Source organism: Lissotriton helveticus, chromosome 6 (assembly GCF_964261635.1).
Source record: "Lissotriton helveticus chromosome 6, aLisHel1.1, whole genome shotgun sequence".
NCBI classification, from domain to species: Eukaryota; Metazoa; Chordata; class Amphibia; order Caudata; family Salamandridae; genus Lissotriton; species Lissotriton helveticus.
The window spans coordinates 237,201,253-237,218,520 of record NC_136067.1 but is presented as its reverse complement, the minus strand read 5'-3'; the positions used below and the strand labels follow the sequence as shown (position 1 = coordinate 237,218,520).

Below are 17,268 nucleotides of genomic sequence, written 5' to 3'. Positions count from 1 at the left end.
TATAATTCACCCACGGTCAAAAAAGAATGTGGCAATGGTGCAGTGGGTGTGTGGGGGAAAACAGTAAAATCAAGCCCCGCATCATGATCGCAATATAATGCAAAATGGAGTGGGAACAACAACAGAAGTACAGTTTCTTTAGGTACAAAATCCCAGGAAGTCCAGAATTCTTTCAACATGTGTTCTTTATTCTTCCGATTGACAGCATAAAACTCAGCAAGACGGCCCTACATCACAAATGTGTGTAGACAACTATGGGTTCTATAGGATGGCAGACGGATGGCTGCCGCCGGGTCGGCAGCGGACATCCGCCCGTGATAGCAACCCGGAAAACCGCAGGTCCCATTAGCATGCCTGTGACGACCCCGGCGGTGAGATTTTCCGCCCGCCACTTTTCTGCCGGTACGAGTCCTGAACCGCTACCATGGTGCCGGTGCAGGGCCAGGTTCTGCTGGCTTGATTATGATTCAAAAAGGGGGGTGGTGATGGACAGAGTATCTGAATTAAGCAGAACACTCCTACCCAGTCAAAAGATCAGAGCTTGATCCATCACCGTTTTTTAGCTCACTGCACCATCCCAGTTCAGAACTTGGCTCGTTATTTGGGAATCTCAAAATGCTATGCATGTAGGAATCTCCCAAAAAAAGTGTGATTCCTTAACATTACCTAATAGCGATTTGGACATTGCAAATCACTATTAGGTAAAGTGACTGTCTTAATTCCTACGGGCCAGCAGGCCCACAGATATGAATGGTATTGCATTCGCTAAATATGATTACCAAATTGGTAATCGCAAATGGCTATTGCAAATCTAAGGGTCCCCGGGGGCATAAAGCCCCCCCCGAAGCACCCCACAACAAAAAGGTAAATGTGCACATGTAAAGCACCTTCATGCCCTAGGGGCATGTGTGTACTACATGGCACTTTGAAAAATGCCTTTTTATGCAATTTTCAAAGCATGCACATTTTACCATCAACTTGAAGTTGATGATAATTAGCGTTTCCTAAATGCACAGTTTGCATTTAGGAAAGGCTACATGCATCGGCATTAGGGAATCGCAAATTGTGATTCCCTAAATGCATTCACAATTTAGGTAATCGCTTAAAATTGCGATTACCTAAATTGCGAATGCCAAAACCTACACGCATAAGAATCACCCTGTTTGCGAACGGGAAAAGGATTGATGCATGTGCCCCATAGTTTTAAAATGTCACGGTGCATTTTGAAGTATAATAGTGTAATCATCAAAAGATTCAGAGCTTCCAGCTCTTCATAAGGATAAGAACAATGAGTTGACATCTAGGCTGTAAATGATGTGAAAAGATACACAGAATAAAATATGGTTATCTGGAAACTAAGGCAATTCTCTTTTATATAAGTGATGTAATTACACAGTCACAAAGTGCATATTTTCTCCTGCAGGTGAATACAGTTGCTCACTGAATGATACAACTGTCATTTATGTGGCATCACGAACTGTTAGTGTTTCCTTAATAAACACACCATTGGATAGCAGCAGGTACGGCCTATGTGATGGAAACTTGGCCACAGTGCATCAGTGGTGCACAAACGTGGATATCTCACATCTTACTTGTGGCTGTACATCTTCTGGAAGTCTAAGCATTCTTGGTAAGTGGAAATTAGATTTTTGTTCCTTATCTTTTCGTAATTTACTACAGTGATAGTATAGGTTTTTCGAAATACAAAACAATGTGTTGAATGAGCACCTGAGCGTGAATTTTAAGATTTGATATTCTTTTAAGTTCAAGAACATTTTTATTTGATAATGAAAAGAGAAAAACAAGGTGTCAATACAAAGTACAAAGGAAATATAAAACATTGAAAACTTATGATAAGTAAAACAAGCATAAGGTTGTAAATAGTATCAAAAGGAAAATCTGGGCAATGGAATGAAAAAAAGGAAAAGGCATATAAAACAGTAATCATAAAAGCATGAAAATACCTGAAAGGAATATAAAGATGATACAATGAAAAAAAGAAAAATGGAATGCAGTGGACATTTTAAGGAGGTTTGAGGACTTCTTGTTGCGAAGGCAGTGGACGAAATGAACAATGAGCACAAGTATCCAAGTAAAGCGTGACAGGGAGCCATAAATCCATGCGCTTTGCAGCCATGTGGGCCGGAAAAACAAAAGCAGTATCAAGTCTGTGGTTATGGCAAACATTGAACCACCACGCCTTAAAGGAGATACTAGAAGAGTCCTTCCAATTTACCGTTATCTGCTGAAATGCAACGGCCAATAGCAAATCAATAATCTGAGGCTTTAGTTCTACATTATCCCAGCAAGGGGAGAGGCTGCATAAGAAAATGTTTATATGAGAAAAAGGGATACATGTGTGAAAAATCTAATTAATTTGAGCCCAAACCTGTAACCAAAAATCATGAACAGCGGCACATAAGAACAACATGTGAAACAAAGTTGCTTGTGGGGATAAGCAAGACCAGCATGTATGAGAGGTGCTTGGAAAGCGTTTATGGAGGTCAGAGGGTGTATAGAGAAGTCTGTTATAAATAAAGAACAAGGACTGTGTCAAGGTAGCCGCTCTCGAGGATTTACGAATTTTGATCCAAACTTTGTCCCATAGTGAAATTGGCCAGGACGTGGAGAGGTCATGTTCCCAACATTCTTCCACTTTGGATTTAGGTCTAAGAGAGTCAGTGGTGTGAAGATATTTGTAAATGGAGGAAGCCTTGGGGGTCCTGCGTAGAAATGAGTGAAGTAGGGAGATGGGAGTGGGAGAAGTGGGAGACGGACATATCTGAGAAAGCCGATTATAAATTGTCAGTACAGCCTCCCTAAGTAAGTGATAGTTACGGGTGAAGGAGGTAGGTAAGTCATAAAGGGAACGGAGAATGGCAAAAGATAAGAAAGAGGATTGAGAAAAGAGTTGAGAGACCCATATCAACCCCCTGTGATGCCATGCTTTCCAAAAGAAGGGTTTGTTACGGATAAGTAGAGCGGTGTTATGCCAGATGGTGGAGGAAAGGAAATCAGCAAAGGTCGTGGGAGGGGGATGGGAAGAAGATAAAAGCAGTTTAGTAGTAAATTTATGAATGGGAGTGGAGATGGATGAGGGTTTGCGGGAGAAAGAAAGATATTCAGCAAAGGAAAAAGGAGAAAGAAGAAGGCGCTCAAATTTAGCCCATAAGGGACAAGGGGTGCTGGGATCTTTCAGCCATAAGGAGGCTTGTCGTAATAAAAACGCTCTATGATAAGCAGGGAAGTCTGGGAAATTAACTCCACCCTCCGTCTTAGGACGAATCAGTCGGGCGAGAGACACTCTAGACCTTTTCTTATTCCAAAGAAAGGTCACCAGAATGGAGTTAATTTTTAAAAATTTTTTGGAAGGAATGGATACTGGAATGTTGGAAATAGTATAGAGGACTATGGGAGACAACATCATTTTAATAGTGTCAAGGCGGCCCCACCAGGACAAGTAAAGAGGATGCCACTTGACGGTAAATCCACTAATTTTTGGATACATTTGGATAGACAGAGGGAAACAGTATCTGGAATGGTCGGAGTAATATGCAAACCAAGGTATTTAATATGGGAGGATTTCCATGTAAAGTTAGAGGCAGCAAAATCAGGCTTAAATGTAAATTTCGTCAAGGGTAGAATCTCACATTTATCATTATTAAGTTTATAGCCAGAGATTTGGGAGTAGTCAGTCACTTCAGCAAGGAAGGCAGGAATCGACTCAGTGGGATTAGAGATAAAAAGAAGGATGTCGTCCGCGTATGCGGCTAGCTTAACCTGGGAGTCTGATATTTGAAAACCCTGAATGGTAGGATTCTGACGAAGTCTACACAAAAAGGGTTCTAAAGCCAAATTAAAAAGAAAAGGAGACAGGGGGCACCCTTGACGGACACCTCTTCCCAAATCAAAAAAGGAGGATATTTGACCATTAGCACAAACAGCTGCACGTGGATTGGAGTAAAGTAAGGAAACCAGAGAAATAAATTTGGGACCAAAACCAAACCAATGAAGGGTGTGAAAAAGATAGGTCCATTCAACTCTATCGAACGCTTTTTCAGCATCAAGGGCAATGGCCGCAAGGGAATGGGGCAAATGACGGGATTTAGATAAGACATTGAATAATAGTCTAGTGTTGTCAGTGATAAAACGACCCTTGACAAAGACTGACTGTTCCTCACCCAGAAGATCCAGGAGAAGAAGATCAAGACGTGCTGCAATAGACTTCGCAAATATTTTATAATCAATGTTGACCAAGGAGATTGGCCTATAATTCTTACAATGTTGGGCATCTTTCCCCTCCTTGGGTATGAGACAGATGTGTGCATCAGAAAAAGAACCTGAGGAAGAGCCCAGGGTGAGGAAAGCGGCGATGAGGGAGTGTAGTTTAGGGATGAGAAGTTTTGAAAAATGGAGGAAAAATTCAACAGTAAAGCCATCCGGCCCAGGAGCTTTATCTTTTTGGAGATTCTGAAGTGCTGTGAGTAACTCTTGTTGAGAGATATTAAACTCTAAATGAGAGAGGTCACGCGGAAAGTGAGCTGGCTTTTGGATGTTGGAGAAAAAGCAGTCTAAGGACCGAGAGGAGGGTTGGGTTTCGGAAGAGTATAAGGTTTAAGATTTGATATTCTATTCAGAAGGCTTGCATTGCAGACACTAACTAATGTTCTTTTGCCACAAGGTAACATTTCTGTGGGTTTCTGAACCCAAAGTTACTGTGGGACAGCAGACTACCTCACACTCCACATCTTCTGTCTTCAAACTTTGACTGAGGCATCATGGAAAAGACTGGGGCAGTGGAGGTACAACCGGGGACAACTGATGGGGATGCAGAGACTGCCGCCCAGCTATACCCTAACACACCAACATCACCCACACCCTGCACTTCGACATCAACATGCAGGAGAGCCACTACCACCCTACTGCCCTACTTTATAGATAGTGAGGGTGACCAATCCACAGTGGTAGACATAGGCCAGCCTGTGAGAAGCCACACGGACATCATGACTAAAGCTGTTGGAACACCTTCCTTCTAAGGTGGTGATCCAGGCCAAACCCAATAAATCGATCAGGGATAAATATTCAATAAATCACATACTTTGGCCCATACTAATTCACCCATTTCCATGATGCGCTGGGGTAAATTTTGTTAACTTTGCCTCAATTTTTACTCTCACTATTCAAGTTAAATCTTAAACATTGTATATTTGCATAATCTGAATAATCTTAATAAACTTTTCATCTACTTGGTCGATGGACCAACTAGTTGAAGAGTTGATGGCAATGGAATTTGTAAAGAAACATCCAATCAATGTAACTGACTTATAATAATTATAATAATAATAATCTTTATTCGGCATATCAAAATATTACCATAAAAGATACATCATTTATGACAAATACCAACATCACGAAAACAATCTTTAAAAAGGGTTACCACATACATAATTGAGACCGGTTATATATGCTATAATTCTCCCTCCTATATCACCTGATATCAGGGTCAGTCTTCCGAGTTTAATACAAGTTAACAATTGTAAAAAAAAAAAAGCTGTGAGATAATCTGCCCTAACAGTAGAACAACACGTAGTGGTGCGACATGACAGGAATGCCTCTAAACTTCAGACCCCCCTCGTGGTTCTTAACTTTAAAGCAGCTCTTAAAAAATTGAAAACACAGAAGAGTGTAAAAACATCTGATGACAATTTAAAAATTGGCTGCCTCGCCCTAAGTGCACCGGGCATGCCCAGACGCGGGTCCTGTGCCACTGGATTCAAGCTATCTTGGCGGAAGATGGGTGAAACCCCGAAATCGGTCCTGGGATGCTTGTTTCTGGTCCAGGGAAGACCTAGACAGTTAACAGTTCGGGCTGGACTGTTCCCATGAGGCACAGGGTCAAGACTGATTTGCATATGGCCAGTTCTAAACTTGGGTGGCATGGTGAGCAAAAGAATGATGGATTTAACCCAGATCTCTTGACTGGGGGTGAATGTTTTGATTTGTTCTGCATTCCGTCCATCAATTGTGTGTCTTTTGACAATTTTAAAAACAACAAGGCTACATGAGCCTGCCTAAATGTGACCCTTCTTAAAAGGCCCTTCAGGAAAAAAATTCTGGGATGGGCGTAATACAGGCAAAGTAGAACTAGATGTAGGGTATCCTGTGGAGACCAATTGTCGCAGCCACAGGGCCCTCTCTCTTAAGAATTCTTAACAAAACCTGCAGGTACTCCCAGTAAATGAGGAATAAGATTTAATCTAAAATGGGTAATTAAATATCTATCATGTGCACTGGTTATTAGTGTTAGGTAAGGTTCTATACTCTGTGTTGATTTGACTAGTATATGTTGTCTCAGAGTATTTTTAGAAACTTCTCTGGCTTCACGGTGCGCCATGGCGTACTAAAGTACAAGTCTTTGGTAACTGCCTTATCCTGGGTTCCTATTTTATCTGGTTTGGTGAACAGGTCTATACGCCCTAGTTTAGAAAAAGAATCCCTGACGTATTCTATCCAGGGAATTTGTAGCGCTTAATCTAATGAGAGACAATCCTGGATTACCATCCAAGTCAAACCCGCCTCGACGTTTGACAAAACCTTCACCCAACACTGTAGGGGTTTAACTGCCACCTGGTCGGAGATGTATTTGAACCCCATTTCTTCGTGGACACTGAATGCTGGGGCACTATGAGAGACTTTCAATAAACGCCTGAGATATTTATTCTCTTCCCTTTGCAGGTTATTAGCCTTAATAAATCCCCAAACCTCGCTTCCATATAAAACCTTAGAACAACAAATTGAATTGTATAACTTTAAAATAATTCCCGGAGTCCAAAATCCTAGTCTTTGTGCAAAATTAGCAATAGAACCTGTGGACCTAGTCAGGGACAGGCACCAGTGGCGGCTGGTGACATTTTAAAGTGGTGAGCATAAAGTTCATAATGAGTGCAGGCAAGCGTGCGCAGCGAGCGAGCCATACTGTCATAAGGGCAAGAATCAAAAAAAGGGTCTTGACTCCTTGCTCAGAAAGGCTGAGTCCAACTATACTTATTAAGCAAAAACAAAAGCCAATACTGGGATTGTGTTATAACAACGCTGGTAATTTAAAGGCAGGAGGTTTTGATTAAAGCAAAAACAACCTATATATATTTTGAATCAACTTTATTCTTATTCATGAAAGTATCACTTTTTTTATATATATATCAGCACCTTATTTTTCGTGCATGGAAAATACGAAATGTAAATAACAAACAAGTATCTATACAATATATACACACAAGTAATCAGACGATTTCAAACACACTTGGCCATACATTCATACGTCATCCATTCACAGCAGGAAACTTCGATGTCAAACATGGAAACCGCCTGAGGTGTTTGACCGCTCCCGCTGTGCCGCTTTGAATAGGAGCCCACGCCCGGAAGAGCAATCTTGTAGCGGTAAACAGAAAACTGAAACTGAACGGCTGCTGGGATCACACTTTTGAAAATACAAGTTGACTGAATGACTTGATTACCCTCCATTTACTACGTTTCCTATCGTTGTGCAAGAACCTACCTGGTCCTGAGGAGAACCCCACCCTAATTATAGGGGTTTGAAACGCGTCGACCACTTGTCACGTCCAGCATCTGCCCAACTTTGTTTTGCATTTATTTTGGGTCACAAGAGAGCTTGTGAGAATTTCATCTACAACTAGTTTGCAAAAATATGAAATGAAATATTTTGGACTGAATTACTTTCCGCTGCTTGGACGCACTGTTTTCTAATATATTTTTTCTATTGCTGTGAATGGATGACGTATGAATGTATGGCCAAGTGTGTTTGAAATCGTCTGATTACTTGTGTGTATATATTGTATAGATACTTGTTTGTTATTTACATTTTGTATTTTCCATGCACGAAAAATAAGGTGCTGATATATATATAAAAAAAGTGATACTTTCATGAATAAGAATAAAGTTGATTCAAAATATATATAGGTTGTTTTTGCTTTAATCAAAACCTCCTGCCTTTAAATTACCAGCGTTGTTATAACACAATCCCAGTATTGGCTTTTGTTTTTGCTTAATAAATACTGTCATAAGGGGGCTCGGGGGGTGGAGTGGGGGGTTCGACCCCTGAGAAAAATTTGCTAATAGAGTGGGCAATTGGTGCATTTTCAAGCATATTTGAGAAAACAAGAGGGTTAATAAATTAATAAAGAGACTTCATATGATAATGACATAGGTAGGAGCTTATTCAGTAGAACCACAGAACTTCAAAATGAGATAACAATGCTGAGTACCTCACAGAAGTTACTTCATAGTATGCTGGGAAATTTACATCAGAGAAAAATGATTGAAGAGGCTCCTTAGTATTTGAATGTTGGCAAATACATGTTAGGCAAAAATAACCATGCTGGAGTTCAGGTGAATATGCAGTTAGGAGGCCTTTAAATATTATCTTTATCTTGTCACATGCACATGATTTGCTGGTGGGTCAAAGACAGAGTTGAAATGTCAGGCAGTGTCTTCTGATAAATTGCTGCTTTTCTCTTCTGATTGACATTGATGTTTGTTCTGACTGCAAAGTGGGAGGATTTTGTAAAGGAAAACAAATGTGTGACAATCTAGCTGTGTGTGCTAAAGGAAGTGTGAAACTGAGGAAAAGGCTGTATTATCAAAACACATTTGTCGCACAGTAAAATGTAATAAATGCCTTCAAATAAACTGTACATATGTTTTAAAATGTATCAACAGTTCGGGAAAAAAATTGCCACACATTGTAAGCTGTATCATTTTGTTGGTAGACACTGCGCAACATAAATCTGCTAACTACCGTTCTGGACACAACATTGAAGGCAAGACTGAGATTGCAGGGGCATTCATTGAGTGTCGGGCCTGCACATGGATCACTCTACCCTGCCGCTCCTTCAGTGTGGGTGTATCTTCGTGCCCTGGATTGATAATTAGAAGCTTGAGGAACAGGCACTCCAGGAGGACTCCTTCCCTCCCTGTATACGACTTACATGTGTGAGCAGATAATATGCCATTTCTGCCTTCCTGACCTGATAGAAGCACACAGCATGTCACTTTATGCTTTGCTTTTTGTCAAATGTCTCTGAGTGTTTACCGGAGGGACATTTTCGCAGGAATGCAAGCACAATCTCTCCTAAACTCGAAACGTAGAATCAAGCGCCGCAAACACCGTTTCTGCTCAACTTCACCTTTGTTGCAGTACTTGGATGAGACTGTGAACTGCCCCTTTGTATTATCATTTAACAAGCATGAACGTGTCATCTAAATGTCACCTTGGACAGTCGAAACTTGATTCTGGTAATCTAATTATCCGTTACATTGACTGAAACATGGCAGATGCATGTACAATGCTTGCAAAGTGAGGCTCACTCATCTTTGAACCATAGATACTCTGTGAGAACCAAGCTAATCAAAAACAGAGCACCAAGACAATAAATGCAACCCAAAACAAGATGATCAAGAAATACTCTACTTTCTGGACTGTCTCATAGCTACACTTCCAGCGAGTTACTGCCCTCATAGCCCTCAGATCAAGACAAGAGGAAAATCCAAAACTGAAGGGTTCATGTGTTTTGAACTAGTCTTTCCGGTTTCATGAATACAAACTATTGTAACACGTGCCACAAAAGAATAAAACCATTTAATGACAAACACAAAAAACATTACTATATGATGGTTTTATGCCTGGAACAACAACACCCCTGACTTTGTGCATGTTACTACAACCACATATGGACAATTGTAACTATGCAAAGTCTAATAAAAGTTGCATTAATTATAACAGCACTAATGACGTTCTTCACTGCCTGCCATCTAGACACACACTAAACTATATTGCTAACCTCTGAAACCACTCACAAACCACTCACATCACCGAATATCATTTACGATTCACACCGTAACCACATTACGTTGTAAATGGGTCATAAAAAGCTCTCCTAATATAGTACACGTACAACGTAACCCTCACTCCTCCCCCACTTCTGACCCCTTTTCTGCCCCTACTGGGCCCAAGAACTTTCGGAATCAGGTTATGTTGTCCAAGGCGTACACTTTTATTCACATCAAATCAGGTGACTCCCCACAAACCATTACAAGAGTAAAACTATTCTCTTTAGATATATATCATTATTTCACAGCATCAGACTTTAGCGACATCAACCTGTCAAGGCAGTAGGGAAATTAGCAATGACATTACATTTGAGTTTCAGCTTGGCCTTACACTAAATTAGAATTTGTCCGACTCGGCCAACCCACGCAGCTGCACACATTGTGCCAGCAGGCCCCAACGCGCTGCAGCAAACAGTTCATTTACTTGAAATACAGGACACCGCATATCTTGAATTTGTCCAACTCAGTGAGCTGCGCACATTGTGCCGGCAGGCCCCAACGCACTACAGCAAACAGATCATTACTTGAAATCCAGGGCACCGCATAGCCCACCGGGGTACCTGACCACAGGCAACTTCCCCAAGATTCTACTCAGTCCTTATGTTGCGGGTTAGGGCAGAAGAGTCCAGGACCACAGGCAGGTCAGTCCCCTCCCCGCCTACCCTGTGCACACTTCCATCCTACCCCCTCCTGGGGTCCATCCAGTCGCTGATCCACCATTGCTGTGCGTGCCCCTTTGCTGTTATATGTCAGCGTTCCGCCCTGCTCTTCTGCCGGGTGGGTGGGTGGCTAGCGACGCTCCTGTGACTTCCCAGGGATCCCAGGAGACAAAGAGGACGGGATCCCTGGGACGCCGCCTTACATATCTTCATATAAAGTTTCGGTTTCATTTACGGGTTGGAGACAATGATTTCCCTCCTTCAACCAGCCCCCCGGAAGAGGAGGTTTGGCTCCATGGTGCAACTAAGGGCTCCCCCCCCTAGGCGCTGGGGATGCCTACTCATAGTACGCGCAAAACGTAACACTCACTCCTCCCCCACTTCTGACCTCTTTTCTGCCCCCACTGGGCCCAGGAACTTTCGGAATCAGGTTATGTTGTCCAAGGCGTAGACTTTTATTCACATCAAATCAGGTGACTCACCACAAACCATTAAAAGAGTAAAAGTATTCTCTTTGGATATATATCATTATTTCACAGCATCAGACTTTAGCGACATCAACCTGTCAAGGCAGTAGGGAAATTAGCAATGACATTGCATTTGAACTTCAGCTTGGCCTTACACTAAATTAGAATTTGGCCGACTCTGCCAACCCAGCAGCTGCACACATTGTGCCAGCAGGCCCCAATGCGCTACAGCAAACAGTTGTATATTAGGAGAGTAAAGCATTCTACTTGGATATATCATTATTCACAGCTTCAGATTTTTTAGCGACATCCACATGTCAATTTGACCGACTCGGCCAACCCACTCCACTGCGCACATTGTGCCTGCAGGCCCCAACGCGATGCAGCCAACAGTTCATTTACTTGAAATACAGGACACTGCATAGCTAGAATTTGTCCAACTTAGTGAGCTGCGCCATTGTGCCACCAGGCCCCAGCGCACTACAGCAAACAGATCATTACTAGAAATCCAGGGCACCGCATAGCGCACCGGGGTACCTATCCACAGGCAACCTCCCCAAGAATCTACTCAGTCCATATTTTGCTGGTTAGGACAGTTGTTAGAACTGGCACCTTGGCGTGGGTCTCCCTTCCACTTTTTGTTGGTGTGCCTCATATGTTTTGCTGGTGTTAGCTGCTCAGAGCACTGTGCCACTGCCAACCAGTGCCACAGTGCAAGTGCTCCCTGTGTAAATTTCTATATTGATTGGATTCCCTGTTTGGCTTATTTGGTTTACTGTCAGACCCTAGCATAGTGCACCAGGAGTGCCCACGGCTTGTAACTCCAAATGCTGCTAGTGGGCTTGCAGAACTGGTTGTGCCACCCACCGAAGCAGCCTTGTAAAGTATGTCTAAGCTCTGCCATTGCAGAGCCTGCATGCAGTCTGGTACTGTCATGCTGACTGGACAAGTGCACCCACTTGCCAGTCCTTAAACCTTCCCTTAACTTCATATTAGTCACCCCTACGGTAGGCCCAAGGGCAGGGTGCATTGTAAGTATAAGGTAGGACAAGCCCTGATGTGTAGGGCATGTCCTAATAGTGAATTACAGCCATTTTAGTTTTTCACTATTGCAAGGCTACCTGTTCTCCATAGGCCTGAATGGGCTGTTAGGATTATTACATTTTATAATCCTAGCAGACTCAGAGAACATGGTAGAAATACGAGTTTAGTATGCCTGAACTCAGAATAATAAAATACATCTTTTAGTAAAGTTTATTTAAACATTCTGTGTTTGCAAATACCACTTTTAGAAAGTAGTTATTTGCTTGCCTAACCATTTCAGCCTGCCCCTGCTAGAATGTGTATCTGCTGTCTGATTTCTGTGAGTGACAGGGCTGGGGAATTCCAGGAGACAGGCTTGGGCAGCCCGGTGGTGAATAGAGAGGTTTACATCCAGATGGGTTGGAGGACTGCACCTGGACTCTGAATAGGACTGTGCCTTTCCACTACAATGCTGGCTTCACCTCCTCTGGAGCGTCTGATGTCTCTGCTCTGCACACTGAAAAGAAAAGTCAGAGTCATGTCAACAAAGTGCTCAAGAACTGGGCTGGACTAGGCAAAGGCCCACTGGCCTGAGAGAACAAAGGATTTGGGGTATAAGTATTGAGACCCTGCTCCCAAGAAATTAGATCCAGATTTGCCAAGAAGAAACCTCTGCCTGAAGAGAAGGAACTGGGAAGGCTGAAGGAAGAATACTGTCCCTGACCTGGGGGATTGGCCTGCTGTGGTTGCCTTGCTGCTGAAGGAGAGAAGAAAGACTGAAAAACTTTTTTTTTTACTTGAGCCAAAGATCTCCAAGGGCTTGGAAGTGAGCATACCCCTGAACAAAGTCCCAGGACCAGCGACTTCATCCGCCTTGAAGAGAGCTTTTGGAAATGCTCTTTTCCGTAGTTGCTGAGGCCGGGAGCTGTGTACGCCTCGTACAACCAATTAGTGTCCAGCAACGCACCATAACCCGCTCGTCCACCTCAATCAACGCGACTCTGTGCCTACAACGAGCCGTAGTTAGCACCGTGACTTGCCGACGACGCTGCGTACCAACGCTTTGCCTCATTGCATCATCGTGCTTCGGACTATCTGTACAGTGCCGCTGAGTTTGAGTCTGCCGATCACACCTGGAAGGGGAGTACGCTCCGTACGTCCGCCTCGCACTGCATCCGAGACTGAACATCGCAGGTCCCGCAGAATGGCTCGCATGCCACATCGTAAGCTGAACGCATCGCATCCAGCACTGCCCGCCTCAATCAACGTGGCTCACCGATCTATACCTCGTACAGACGACTTCAACGAGCCGCCTTCGTTTTACATCCCCTCATCCGTGCCGGACGCATCTCTAAAGGTACTAAAGGTCTAAAGGTACTGTGTACGACTCGAACCCCATCCTAGTACGCATCGGACTGAAGCGTCCGCTGCGCTGATTAGACTCTTTTGTTATATTTTCCATTGCCGTAAGAGCCAGACAAAGAGCACGAATCGTACCAGACTTTAAAAACTACGCATTTGACAATAACTGTGCATTGCTAATAGTATTGTGGTCATTTTTGTCATTATTTGGGTCTTGTGCTAAGCCTTATATATAAGCTAACAATTTTTTATATAAAACCTGTGTTTTGTCCATTTGTGGTGTTGTCACTGAGTTACTGTATGTGGTCACAATTGCTTAACCTACAACGCCTCTAAGATAAGCCTTGTCTGCTCGCGCCACACTACCTAGAGTGTGAGCAGGGGTTATTTTAAGAGGGTAATCCCCTTGTCCTGACTAGAGGAGAGGGTCCCTGCTTGTAACAAGTACCTACCTGTGCCTACCAGAGACCCCCAATTCTAACATTGATGGTCAGCTGTGAGGATTCTGGACTTGCATTTGTGATTCATGTACAGTGATTGGTGAACACTACTTAGTGAGTGCAGACCAATAGCGCAACCACGTACATTTGATTCTTGTTTTGCTGGAAACCTCAATTTTTTCAAGTCATGCCTGGTACAGTCAATGTGGAGAAGGCAGTATCTATAGTCTCGGATGGAATTGAAATAGAATGGGAAGAAGAGAGACTAGAGAGCTACACCCAAAACCAGCTGAAGGGCTTCTGCAAAAAATTTAAAGTGCCCCAGACTGGATGTAGAGTCAAGGCACACTACCAAAAGGCGCTGAGGGCCTGAGTAGAGTCCAGGAAAGCCAATGAGGAATTGCTGGAAACTGAGCAGGCGGAGGGCAACAATGGGTTGGGCAGGGGCCTGTCGCCAGAAGAGTTGGCAGACAGGAAGGAAACCAGAATACATGAAATGGAGATGGCAAAACTTCAATTGAATGAGCAACTGGAGCTGGAAAGCAAAAAGCTGGCTCTGGAAGAAAGAAGAATCCAAATGGAGCATGATATGGCTTTGAGAGAATTTGAACTAAAGGCCAAAAGTTTAGAGCTTCTTCCCTCTGGTGGCAGCACACCGCCAGTGCAGGCAGAATCAAGGGTGTACATACCAAAAGATGTGGTTAAGGAATTTTTTAAGAATGATGACTTAGGGCAGTGGTTCAAGGCCTATGAGGTAGCCATATCCTCCCACCGGGTCCCTGAGAAATATTGGGGAGCGGGGTTGTGGGTGCGGTTCCTGAGTGAAGGGCGGGCACACTGCTAGATTTGCCCTCTGATGTTCATAATTCTTATCCCCATATAAAGGATGCTTTGATGGCTAGGTATGGGTTAACTTCTGAGTTGTATAGACAGAGGTTCATGGGCTGTGCAAAGATTCCTAACAGTACTTATGTTAAGTATGTAACTTTTTTCTGCAGAGCATTGGATGGTTGGGTGAATGGTAGCAAAGTTGATGATTTTCAACGGCTTCTTGATTTGATTGCATGGGAGCACTTGTCCAGTAACTGTTTTCCTGAGCTATGCCAGCACCTGATTGATGGTAAGCTGACTAATCCAAGAAAGCTTGCTGAGGAGGCGGACCCCTGGGTCAAAACCAGGGTCCACAAGGGTCATGCGAAGACTCCTCCAAGGGTGGGCAGGGTCCCCAGCAGAAGAGTGGGGGGGACACGGGTAAACAGAGGGAGTTCCAAAGAATGCCCCAAAGTAATCCCCAAGGGAACCAAGGGAAAGGTTCTCAGCTTCCTCCCCGAGGAAAGCGACCGGGCCCCGACAGGTCCCCCTGTTCAAAGAGGGCTCCTGAAATGTTACAAGTGTGGTGAACAGGGTCATTTTGCCTCTGATCCAAAGTGTCACCAGTTTGGTAAACCAGCACCCCCTGGTGCTCCCCCCGGCAGATGGCTAGTGTAGCCCTGGGTGAGGAATGGGGTGTCCAAGGAGGGTGGGGTTCAGCAGAAATATCCCTTGTCTCGCTAGGAGACTGTGAGGTGGTCCCTGAGAACCAACTGCCCAGTAACACTAAAAAATATGGGCAGTGGGTGACCATCAATGGCCAAAGGGTGGAGGCTCTTAGAGATAAAGGAGCCAGTGTGACTGCTGTCAGGCATCACCTGGTGTCTCAATAGCAGGTTGTCCCCCATGCATACTGACAACACAGAGAGTCGTTGTCCAATGGCTCAGGTTCACTTTGAGTGGGGGGGGGGGGTCTCTGGTACTCTTCAGGTAGCTGTGAGGCCCGCCATGCCTGTAGACTGTCTGTTAGGAAACGATTTGGAGAGCTCACCTTGGGAGAAGGTGGAGAAGAGCACTCACCTGAGGATGGTGGTTCTGCTTGACAGGGGGTGCATGACCACCCGGTCAATGGCATGAAGTAGCGGTGCTCAAGAGGTCCTGGAGCCTGAGAGGGAGGCCCCAGGACCGACCTTAGAGAGAAGAGACAGGAGGCGCGGGAAACCGGCCCCTGAAGTTCCCACTGTCCAGGAGGAAGCAGACCTTGAGGGGGATACCCTGGAACCTACAGGGGAACAGATAGCTGAACTGGGGGACCAGCCTGAGCTGACCCATTGGCAGCAGGAAGGGGGCCCCTCCAGGGAAGAATTCTGCAGAGGGCAGAAAGAATGTCCTTCTCTTGTGGGTCTGCGGCAGCAGGCTGCAGACCAGGCCGTCGGTGATCAGTCCGGAACACATTCCATTTACTGGGAGAACGACCTCCTGTATTTAGAGCCTAAGGTTGCTGAGCCTGGGTCAGCCCATGTGCTGGTGGTACCCCAGAGCTTCAGAGCCTTCCTACTGGGGCTGGCTCATGACGTGCCATTATATACAAAAACAATTGGTTCATTGGGGGAACACAAAATTACTTTTCTTATCTCATGAAGTTATGTAGATATTTGGAACACACAAAACAGAATCCAGAGACCATCTACGTATTTTTGCACTATTTTATCAATTATAGTCATTCATAAACACTAGTTTCATAGATCAGTTGCAGAAAAGGCTGTACACAAATAGTGAATAGTGCAAAAGTGACTTAAAGTGCTCAGTGCTTACGGCGCAAAGTGAATACTGTACAATTATTATACACAATGAGAGAAAGGAAAAATGTGTGGTCTATGCGTATTACACGATTATCAAAATGTACTCAGTATTAATCAGTAATGGTACATGATATGTATGCACATAATCCACTTGATCGTCGACGTTTTGACCCTTAACTAGCAAGTTTGCAAAGTCAAAAACGGGTCTTCATCAGGACTGTGACGGATAGCAAGACAGCCTTCATTTAACCACGCTGGGTTGAGGTGTGGATTGAACTGTGTCACTCTGTTCTATCGGGGTGACTTAAAATTCACAACCGACCATCAGTGTTATAGTGGGGTTCAACACTATTTAGGACGACAATCTGGGGAGTGGGTATATTGGTTATACCCAATGAGACGCGAATTCTCAAGTTCTTATTCAAGTAGAGCTGTGTTGTTCTGCTCTGTCGGCGTAATTGATTCAGCCCGACTGTGGTAGAAATTACTGCACTCACTGGACTTGAATCGTAACTGGGTTAGGAAAAGACAGACCCTCCCAGTAGGATCCCGAACGGATTTGTTTATCCAAGGTGATTGCCGATAGTGGGACGGCTAACTCCACACTAGTCTAAACGATTGAATCTAGCGGAGGATACTGGACGCCGGATGGAAGGTTCTTCCAACTGTGTCGCGTTGGAAGAACCTTCTCTCCGGCGTCCAGTATCCTCCGCTAGATTCAATCGTTTAGACTAGTGTGGAGTTAGCCGTCCCACTATCGGCAATCACCTTAGATAAACAAATCCGTTCGGGATCCTAC

General features: G+C 44.0%; 1 protein-coding gene across 1 annotated transcript in view; it reads left to right on the top strand.

The window, feature by feature from the left end:
- Positions 1-17,268, top strand: part of LOC144762471 (adhesion G protein-coupled receptor F5-like) — a 937,058-nt gene that overhangs the window by 465,976 nt on the left and 453,814 nt on the right. Inside the window, exon 13 of the mRNA XM_078647684.1 lies at positions 1,424-1,630. Within this exon, the coding sequence (XP_078503810.1) occupies positions 1,424-1,630 (207 nt within the window). The remainder of the gene's footprint in view (positions 1-1,423; positions 1,631-17,268) is intronic.